This window comes from Chrysochloris asiatica, unplaced genomic scaffold (genome assembly GCF_000296735.1).
Source record: "Chrysochloris asiatica unplaced genomic scaffold, ChrAsi1.0 scaffold00152, whole genome shotgun sequence".
NCBI lineage: Eukaryota > Metazoa > Chordata > Mammalia > Afrosoricida > Chrysochloridae > Chrysochloris > Chrysochloris asiatica.
Window position 1 is genome coordinate 1,711,341 of NW_006408670.1, and position 10,796 is coordinate 1,722,136.

The following is a 10,796-nucleotide window of genomic DNA, read 5'->3' on the forward strand; positions in this document are numbered from 1 at the left end:
CTGCCACAAATTCCCCCAGTTGTGAGCCTTCCAACCTTCTAAGTATTCCTTTATATGTGGTTCAGAGTTCTGGGACCATCCCCTGATCCTGCTTGGTCGGGTATTCTGTGTTGTTGTTGGCGGAGCTCTCTGCTATACGTCCCGTCCACCTGATCCTCCATCTTGTTTGTTTCTCTGTCCTTCCTTGTCTTCTTAACTACCTTTTGCTTTCTTCCTGTATGATGTTCCTGATGTCATTCCACAACAATTCTGACCTTCAATCATTAATAACTAATGTACCCGATATGTTCTTGAAATGATCTCTAAATCATTTAAGATATGTTGAAAGTCATATATTGCTTCTCATGGACTTCTTTTAATTTTTTTCAGCTTCAGCTTGAACTGGCATATGAACAATTGATGGTTTGTTCCATAGTCTGCCCCTGGTCTTGTTTTGGCTGATGATATGGAACTTTTCCACCATCTCTTTCCACAGATGCAGACAAATGTTTGATTTCTGTGTATTCTGTCTGGTTAAGTCCATGTGTATAATTGTCTATTATGTTGTTTAGAAAAGATGTTTGTGGTTGTGCGCTCTTTCCTAGGGATGGTAGAGGCTGTGTAGTGTCTCCATTACTCTAAGGAGAATAGTTGATGGAGGGGTTAAAAAATACAGAACTATAAAACCATAACCTGGAGAAGCAAAACCATACTCCAAGGAAGCATCATCAGCATCACCACTAGCAGCAGCACCCGCAACAAAAGCAATAGCAGTCAGTGCCCCTTCCAATACCTGAAAATTGGCAACAGGCCAGCAGCCAAAATGAAGGCTTTACTATTGAACTGAAGAATTTTAGGAAACCAGAATTGAAGGTCTTCACCCAGAATAGCCCTCTCTTTTATGTAATCTTCCTCCTGACATCACTGAGGGGGGGAATGAGGAAACTATTTGAGAAATATGGGAAGGCAGGAGAGGTCTTCATTCAGAAGGATAAGGGCTTTGGCTTTATCCACTTGGAAAAATGAACTCCAGCATAGATTGCCAGAGTGGAGTTGGACAACATATCACTTGGTTGAAAGCAGCTGTGCATGCACTTTGCCTGCCATAGTGCATCCCTTACAGTCCAAAACCTTCCTCAGTATGTGTCCAACAAATTGCTGGAGGAGGTCTTTTCTATGTTTGGCCAATTAGACATGGCTGTGGTCATTGTGGATGCTGGAGGAAGACCCTCAATAAAAGACATTGTTGAATTATCAGGGAAACCAGCTGATTGTAAAGCTCTGGATAGATGCAGTAAAGGCTCTTTTCTGCTAACCACATTTCCATGTGGAGACCATGGACCCAATAGATGATGAAGAGGGGTTTCAAGAGAAGCTGGTTATAAAGAACCAGCAATTTCATAAGGAGCAAAAGTAGCCACCCAGATTTGCACAGCCTAGCTCCTTTGAGTATGATTATGCCACACCCTGGAAGGCACTCATTAAGATGGAGAATTAGCAGCAGAACCAAATAGACCACAACATAAGGAAAGCTTAAGAGAAACCAGAGATGGAGATGGAGTATACTCCCCATAGCACCAAGTCATGCTAATGAGGCAGGATTTGATGAGGTACCAAGAAGAACTTCTGTGGATGGAAGAGTTGCACAGCCAAGAGATACAAAAACGAAAGCAACTGGAGCTCAGGCAGGAGAAGGAGCATGGGTGCCATGAGGAAGAGATGATATGGCAACAGCAGGAAGGAGTCAAGGGAACATTTTCTGATGTAAGAGAGAAGGAAATACAGATGGGCCTGATGGCTATGGGAGGTGCTATGGTCATAAACAACAGAGGTGCCATGCCCCTTTCTCCTGTACCCACTGGTACCCCAGCTCCTCCAGGACCTGCCACTATGATGTCAGATGGAACTTTAGGATTGACCCCACCAACAACTGAGCATTTTTGCCAAGCTGCTACAATGGAAGGAATTGGGGCAATTGGTGGAACTCCTCCTGCATTCAGTCATGCAGCTCCTGGAGCAGAATTTCCTCCAAACAAGTGGCATCGATACTAATAAATTTGCTATATTCACAAATGTAAAAGGAGGACCCTTTTTGGACTAGCCAGAATTCTATTCTGGAAGAGTGTTAGGGATTCTTCCCAATAGTTAGGTCTTCCCTGCCTGTACTACCCTAGGGAGTGTACTGGAGGCAAAGGGCAAAGGGAGTGGGGTAGTATTTAACAAATCAATTATGTGTGTGATATATTATTTAACAGATCAGTTCCATGTGGTGCATTCCTGAAGTTTCAACTGTGACTATTGAGGGAAGGGAGAATATCATGGCAAAAATGGACCCAGTTAGAGCCCCATTAATCTTGATCATTCTGTTCTTTGTCCACTGCTGTTTTATTTGCTTTCTCATCTTTACATCTCCCAACCCCAGAGACACTGCCACATATACAAAAAAAAAAAAAAAATCCCCAATGACCTTAGCCTGATTGTTCCACTCATTCCCAGGGCACAAGTCAAACAAATGTCCACAGAGGTCACAGAAAATATACATACGGTTCTGTTATATCCAATATATTATTCCTTCATGTCCTAAGGGAGATATTTTCTCTTAAATATTTTCATTTTAGTGTATCTCTTTTTCAAAATTTTGTATTAACCTCCATATTTTTCTTGGATGCAGACAAGCCAAAAATGCCCCGTTTGTGCCTATAATGTTGCTATTCACAGCTTTTTTTTTTAATTTTGAGGTATGTGATAGTTTACATGGGAGAACATTAGCTTTAAATTCATCCTATCGTATATCTTTTCATTGCCATGGTTACATCCCCTCTATGCATCATCAACCAACCAAAAGGTATTCTGCAAGCCTGACCCCTGGTCATCAACACACAGCCCCTCTCCTTCTCTGGGTCTAGAGTCCCCAGCCGCTTCATCTCTCCACATCATCGTCTCTGCCTCCATCTCTGGTATCACTGTTTCTCTGGGTAGGGTCCTGCACTTTGCTCTTCTCCCTTACTGGTCCCAGGGATCTCCGTTCCTAAACTGCAAAGTCGGTCACTCCCCTCCTTTTGCTACAAAATATCTACCTTTACATTTCCAACCCTCACAAGTCAGTCCTGATAACAATTATTCACTATTGTATATCACAAGAGACCTATCCACATCTCGTTTCATTAGCCCCACCCAGACATATTGGATACTACTCAGTGGAGATTCTACCTTCCTCGCACCCTCTGAATCTAGGCTCCCTCTTGAAAGCTTGTAAACCAGTCACTTCTTGCCTTTTTACCCCCGCCCCCATATTCTGGGTAGCCAATGTCCAAGTTGCCCATCCCCGTCTACTCTGTGTGTGTGGAGGGGGTAGGAATGATCTTCACTGTAAAGATTTGTTCCCTCTTTTGAGCTACTGCATCCATAGGTGTAGATCAAGTTCATCAAATTGTATCAGATTACTCTTTTTTTCCTCTTCTTTATTCTTCTAGTTGAGCTCTGATCATCCAGTCATTGAAGCCAGGTCAAGTGTGTATTTTCTGCAAGTGTGGGTGTTCTTATGCATATGCCCTCTCTTCTTATCAGCTGGATGCCTGACTGTCCACTCTAGTCCTCTGTGCCTTTGTCACAGACTCTGGGCCCAGGTCTTGCAACATTGCTAGGCAATGAGGCCTCCACCTGGGTTTGCAGGAGTCTATTGAACATTGCAAGTCTTAGCTTGTAGCTTCATTGCTGTTTTTCCCTTACTTCCCATTATCGGTGACGAACATGGCCACCAATCAGAGCACATGTCTGCTTATGTATTCCCATTGAGTTTTAGTCTTGGAAGGGTGTTTGCCCTGAGGGGACGCAACCTCATTCTTGATGTCTCCTGGGCAAGCAACTTGCTTTTTCTTGTAGTAATCAGTCAGACTGCCATTATTGTTTTGTATTTTTCTTGTCAGTCTCTTTCAAGAAGTATTCACAGCTTTTTCTGATAGGCTTGTGAACAGTGTTGTATGTTGAAGTTTTGCCTATATTAGGTAGTTAAGGTAGTTATGCTGTGCTTATTTGATTTGTCCCTGATGCATTTAATTTGATGTCAAATATTACTGCTCCATTTCTCATGAAACATCAAATTAAATGTATCTGGCACAGGTTTCAGCTGAGCTCCCAAACAAAGACAAACTAAGAAGGAGATAAGGACAACTTCTGAATATTTAGTCATTGAAAATCCTGTGAATAACAATGGAACACTATCAGCACCAAAATTTTGAATATTGAAACATGTACCAGAATATTGTCAGATATAGTGCCAGAAGATGAGCCCCTGAAATTGAAAGTCACTCAAAATATGACTGGGGAAGACCTGCCTCTGCAAAGTTAGAGTTGAACATGATGAAGCCAAATGGAATAAAGCCTCTGGGACCTTCATCTAGTAATGGGGCAAATTTTGCTTCTGAAGGAAGTGACTTGTGAATATCAGCACAAGCAACTTTTTAATTTTACCATCAAAAGTTCAATGTGCAAACATCAGTGAATGTTTTATTGAGCTAGATAGGAACCAGGTAAGATAGAGAATCTGGCCTAATTGGTTTCTGCTTTCTCGGTCACTTTGCTTGGTTCTTGCCCTTCCCTTTATTCCCTCTTTAGTTTTTCCAACACATATGAAGCTTCTTTGTACTCTTTCTTCCATACCAGCAGCTATTGGTGTGTTTCTCAGAGTAATGGAGCCAAGACATCTCCTCTGGGCACTACTATTTATGGATCCATTGTGGCCCCAACTAACTGATGGGGCCACTCGAGTCTACTATCTGGGCATCCAGGATGTACAGTGGAACTATGCTCCTAAGGGAAGGAATGTCATCAAGAACCAGCCTCTGGACAATGACACGTAGGTTTCATCTTTTGTCATGTAAGAGTTGAAGTTGTGGGAGAAGGGGGTAAGGGGTAGCTTTTTTAGGATCCTTTCTCAGGGTGTAAATGTAGCAATCACTTCAGCTATTTAGGTCCTCCACTCAGTGGCCAGTTTCCTGGAAAAAGGGCCTATTGACTCAGGATCCAGCATCCCATCTGGATTCTACTTTTCCACAATGAGGTACAAAAGTCTGCTAAGGTTCCTAAAAGATAAGAATTCCATGTTCCCTTGATTCTAAAACAAAATCTATATTTCTAGTTTAAAATATCAGTTTTTTGACTGTCTTTAAAAGGGAAAGAAATGAACAGTGTTCATAAGGTGCATAGTTATTTCAGATATGCTTAAATTGGGGGGAGAAAAGGTGAGTCTTAGAATCAAGGAAATATATTTATACTAATTTTTTAAAAAGCCAAAACTCTAATAACAAGTATCCCCATTTTATGAATGAAAAAACTGAGGCTCTAGGCTATCAAATGACTGGCTCAAGTAGTACAGTTATTACATGGAAATTTAATAGGATTTGAATCTGGGTATTATAAATGAAATAGGTCCTAGTGTGGTACAGTTTGTGCTTGATTATTAATGTAAATTTTGGCAGTTCAGGCCTTCCCAGAAACACTATGGAAAAAAAAAAAAAAAAGGCCTAGAGATCCTCTTCCTTAAAGAGTATAGTCAAGAAAACCTTTTGCAGCAAGTCTAATTTGCAACACATGTGGTGATTATGAGTTGTAATTGCCTCAGTAGAAGCTTTTTTTTTTTTTTTTTAATGTGATGCCAAGTGACTTTGAGGGAAAGCTTCATTATCCCCCATCTCCAATCCTTTGAAATAATGTTGTTACTGTTAGGAGCTCTCAAGTCAATTCCAATTCATAACGACACTGTATAGTGATTTTGTGGGAGTAGAAAGCCTCATTTTTCTCCCTTGGCTGGTGGGCTCAAACTGATGTCCTTGTGCTTCACAATCCAGTGCTTATCCTCCTTAAGGGAAAGCTTTATAATCCTCCATTGTCGATATTTAAGGAGCTCTGGTAGCGTAGTGGTTACGAATTGGGCTGCGAACCTTAAGGTCAGCGGTTCGAAACTACCAGCCGCTCCGCGGGAGAAAGATGAGGCTTTCTACTCCCGTAAAGCTTTACACCCTCGGAAACCCTGTACAGGGTCGCTATGGGTCGGACCCGACTCGATGGCACTTAACAACAACAACAACAATTGTCGATATTTTGAAATAATAGTTAACATTTATTGATCTTTGGCACTGTAGGATAAATACTGAACTGTAAGATCCATTTGAACTGAAAGATTGGCATATCAGAATCACCAGTCACTCCTCAGAAACCCTATACAGGGTCACTGAGTCAGAAATGACTTTATAGCACTTAACAACAATAGGCGCTGTCCTAAACTTTTCATGTATTTAATTAATTTAATAATTTAACAGCTGTCTGCATAAGAGTCCTGGGATGACACTGTAGGCTAAGCACTGGACTGCTAACTGTAAAGTCAGCAATTCAAATCCACCAGTTATTCCTCAAAAACCCTCTACAGGATCACTATGAGTCAGAACCTACTAAATGACACTCATTTATCTTCATTTTACAGATGGGGAAATTGCACACAGAATATAAATAACTTGCTCAAAGTCCCACAAATTCATGTAATATTGGCATTTAATTCCAGCATCCTGGATCCACAGTTTAACTATTTACATGATAAGACCCCCCATATATACCAGGATACCACTAGGTCAGACCGCATCAAAGCAAATTGATCAGTTAAAGATTCTTTCCACAGTTGATCATCTTCCCATTATCATATATTGGGTTGAACCATGTAAAATTGCATTTTTTATTGATTAAAATTGGTCAAATCAGTAATTTCCTATGCTTCAACTCAATGTTTCTCATTGTCTTACAGATAGATGCTGGCCTAAAGAATTTATGTTTTGATCAATATAAACATTGTCCTTGTTCTACCCTAAAAAAAGATGGACTTTTTTTTTTTTATCAGTTTTCTCTGGAAAACAGCCTTTCACAGATTCAGATTTTGGTTAAATGTTATGCTCTCTCTTTCCGCCTTTCTCAGAGTGGCTTCCAGTTTCCTAAAGTCTAATAAGAACCGAATAGGAAGTAAATACCAGAAGACTATCTACAAGGAATACAGGGACAGTTCATATATGGATGAAGTGTCTAAGCCATCCTGGTTGGGCTTCCTGGGGCCAGTGTTGCAGGCTGAAGTGGGGGATGTCATTCTTATCCACTTGAAGAATTTTGCCACCCGTCCCTACACCATCCACCCCCATGGAGTTTTCTATGAGAAAGACTCAGAAGGTAAACCAGCTTACCCTTTCTTCCTCTCACCCCACAAAAAAAAAAAATAATAAATAAAATAAATAAATAAATAAATCACTTCTCCTTCACTGCTCTATGGGACAGAGGAGCTGAGAGATATCGGATGGCAAAGACTCTCCTCAGAAAATGCATGGCTGGATGCTGTAATCAGTTCTGCTATTCATACATTGTATAATTTGGGGCAAGTCACTGCCCCTCTTTGTGTCTCAGATTCCTCATCAGGAATGTGGAAATACAATCTTCCTTTTGTCACAAGGAGTATCTTGAGCTGACATTTCCATAAAATATTTGAATATGCTTTGAAAATAAAAGAATGTGCTGTGAATTAAAGAAAGCATTAATTTTATGTAACTATCTTCTGAAGGGTCCATTTTATTTCTTAAAGGGAAGTTCAGTTTATTCATCTGTATCTGCCACTATTACAGGCCTTTTGTCTATAATACTGACAACATTGAATGAGGAGAATACAGAGGGATTCTGGCATGACCACTAATTGCCTGCATGAATTTAGGCAAGTTATTTTTCCTCAATTTTCTCTCCTATAAAAGGGGCAAGTGATGCCACTGATCATTAAGTTGCCTTCAAATTAAAATTCTATGATAGATAGTGTGCTTTCTGTTGTTCATAGTAAGTGCTTGAAGGAAGGGAATTCTCTCTTCTCCTTTGCCTCTATGCCACCATTTTTGTACTAGATCACTACTAGGTCAGTGTCTGCTACCTATGCATCCACTATTGACATGAAATGTGTTTTTTGTTTTGTTTTGTTTTTGTTTTTTTGACTAGATGTTACCTGAATCTATGCTCTGATCAGGTTACCAGGTGCTAGACCTTATAATCCTCTTTCACAAGACTGGACTTAAGTATCCTACATTTCAATCAACTCTTGGTTTCCATATCCACCATGATCCCTCTCACTAACCATGCGACTAGGTATGTACTAATTTCATATTTTATAGGCTCTTTATATCCAGATGGCTCTTTTGGGCAGCTGAAAGCTGATGACTCTGTTCCCCCTGGAGGTAGTCATGTCTACAACTGGACCATTCCAGAAAGCCATGCACCTACAGATGCTGATCCAGCATGCCTCACCTGGATCTATCATTCTCATGTGGATGCTCCACGAGACATTGCTACTGGCCTCATTGGCCCCCTCATCACTTGTAAAAGAGGTACAGAACCCAAGAGTGAGCTATGAGATCTAGCTTGAGACATCTAGGGTGAAGCAGTTATGTGATTCAACTACCTATATATTGGGCAGCAGTAGTCCCAGGAGTGTTAATTTACCATTCTTGTTCATTAACTGTAACAAACCCTTCCAAACTCCCTTTCCACTATTTTTTTTCTCATTTCAGTATATTTTTTTTCTGAAGAAAAAAAAAATATTTTATCCTTTGTTACTCTTTCCTTATTTCACTGTTAAAACCCAAATAAGTAATAACAAGAATCAAGTCACATTGAAATAAGGAGTATGGTAAGAGGTTGATTGTTGATAGGACACTGAGGTCATCAGAGTTTCCAGAGAAATGGTAGACTTGGTTGGGAATAGGGCATGCTCAAGGTGTAGTCAGACATGAAGACCTATATATTGCAGGAATGTGGTCCTACTCTTGGTTAAAGAGGCATGGTTGGTAAAGGGAATTATTTTAGATCCCACCTCTAAGCCCTCAGCTTAGTTGAGATTTCTCCTCTCTTCCTATTCCTATCTGATGAGTACCCCTGTAGTTTATGTTGCTATGGGGGAAAAGGGTTGTCAAGGGCACCTTTCTTTCTTTTCCTAGGATCCCTGGATGGGAACCCCTCTCCTCGGCGGTTGGATGTGGACCATTATTTCTTCTTACTCTTCAGTGTAGTAGATGAGAACCTTAGTTGGCACCTCAATGATAATATTGCCACTTACTGCTCAGACCCTGCCTCAGTTGATAAAGAAGATAAAGCCTTTCAGGAGAGCAACAGAATGCATGGTGAGATGGGAGAAAATGACTACACTCTGGCAGTGAACACTAAGTGACTCTTCAGGGCGTAGCCTTTGGTGGGTGATTTTGTTGTTTGTTGTTGTTAAGTGCCGTCGAGTCGGTTCCGACCCATAGCGACCCTGTACAGGGTTTCCGAGGGTGTAAATCTTTACAGGAGTAGAAAGCCTCATCTTTCTCCCGCGGAGCGGCTGGTAGTTTCGAACCACTGACCTTAAGGTTCGCAGCCCAATTCGTAACCACTACGCTACCAGAGCATAACTGTTATTGCTGTTAAGTGCTATCAAATCATTTCTGACTCATAGCAACCCTGTGTAGAGTTTCAAAGGAGCAGCTGGTAGTTTTTAACAGCTGATCTTGTGGTTAATAGTCCACGGCTTATCCTACAGTGTCACATCAGGACTCATTAGCATACCTCCTCACTCTTTTTACTTCTCACAAGAACAATAGTTGTTGTTGTTAGATACCATCAAGTTGGTTCCAACCCATAGTGAACCCATGGACAACAGAACAGAACACCTCTGTGTTCTGCACCATCTTCACAAATGCTGCTACACTTGAGCCCATTGTTGTTGCCACTGTGCCAATCCATCTTGTTTGGGGTCTACCTCTTTTTCACTGTCCCTCCACTGTACCTAGCATGATGTCCTTCTCCAGGTACTGGTCCAAACTGATAATATGACTAAATTATGAGAGACGAAGTTTGGCCATCTTGGCTTCTAAAGAGCATTCTGGTTGTATTTTTCCAACAAGAACAGGAGTAGTAGGTAACATTTCCCTATTTTACCTTGAGAACACGAAGACTCCTAGGGTTAAACAGCAGATAAGTAGCACAGCAGAAAATTCAGTGCTTATCTGTCTAACTTCAGGTTGTTGTTATTAAGTGTTGTCAAGACATTTCTGACTCATAGTGACCCTGTATAGGGTTTCTGAGGAGTGGCTGATGAGTTTGGACCACCAGCCTTGTAATTCAAACTGACCTTGTGGTCCAGGGATTAGCCTATGGAGCATGTTGTTGTTGTTGTCAGGTACCATCGAGTTGGAAACGACTTATAGCGACCCCATGCACAGCAGAATGAAACAATGTCTGATCCTGGGCCAACCTCACTACTGCTGCCAAACTTGACGCCATCAATGATGCCACCTGGCTGATCCATCTCGTTGGGAGTCTTCCTCTTTTTCTCTGACCCTCCATCTTGCCCAGCATGACATCCTTCTCCAGCGACTGTTTCCTCCTAACATTATGTCCAAAGTATGAGAGATGAAGCTTAGCCATCCTGGATTCCAAGGAGCACTCTAGCTACACTTCTTCCAAAACAGATCTATTGGTTCTTTTGGCAGTCCATGGCACTTTTAGTATTTTCCTCCAATACCACAACTCAAAGGCATCAATTCTTCTACGATCTTCCTTATTTTCTGTCCAGCTTTCACATCCATATAAGATTATTGAAAATACCATGGCTTGGTTCAGGCGAACCTTAGTCCTCAAGCTGACATCTCTGCTCTTCAACATTTTAAAAAGTTCCTGTGCAGTAGATTTGCCCAATGCAATACATCGTCTGATCTCTTGACTGATGCTTCCACAAGTGTTGATAGTTGATCCAAGAAGAATGAAGTCCT

The 10,796-nt window shown here is 41.1% G+C and overlaps 1 protein-coding gene and 1 pseudogene across 1 annotated transcript in view; both read left to right on the forward strand.

Annotated features, from left to right (window-relative positions):
- Window positions 1–675: 675 nt before the first annotated feature.
- LOC102814637 lies at window positions 676–2,031 on the forward strand (annotated as a pseudogene).
- A 2,630-nt stretch (window positions 2,032–4,661) lies between these two features.
- LOC102815014 (hephaestin-like) overlaps window positions 4,662–10,796 on the forward strand; it is a 138,114-nt gene continuing 131,979 nt past the window's right edge. The window contains exons 1-4 of the mRNA XM_006870803.1: window positions 4,662–4,834; window positions 6,941–7,185; window positions 8,163–8,375; window positions 8,985–9,167. Of these exons, the coding sequence (XP_006870865.1) occupies window positions 4,668–4,834; window positions 6,941–7,185; window positions 8,163–8,375; window positions 8,985–9,167 (808 nt within the window). The 5' untranslated portion in view covers window positions 4,662–4,667. The remainder of the gene's footprint in view (window positions 4,835–6,940; window positions 7,186–8,162; window positions 8,376–8,984; window positions 9,168–10,796) is intronic.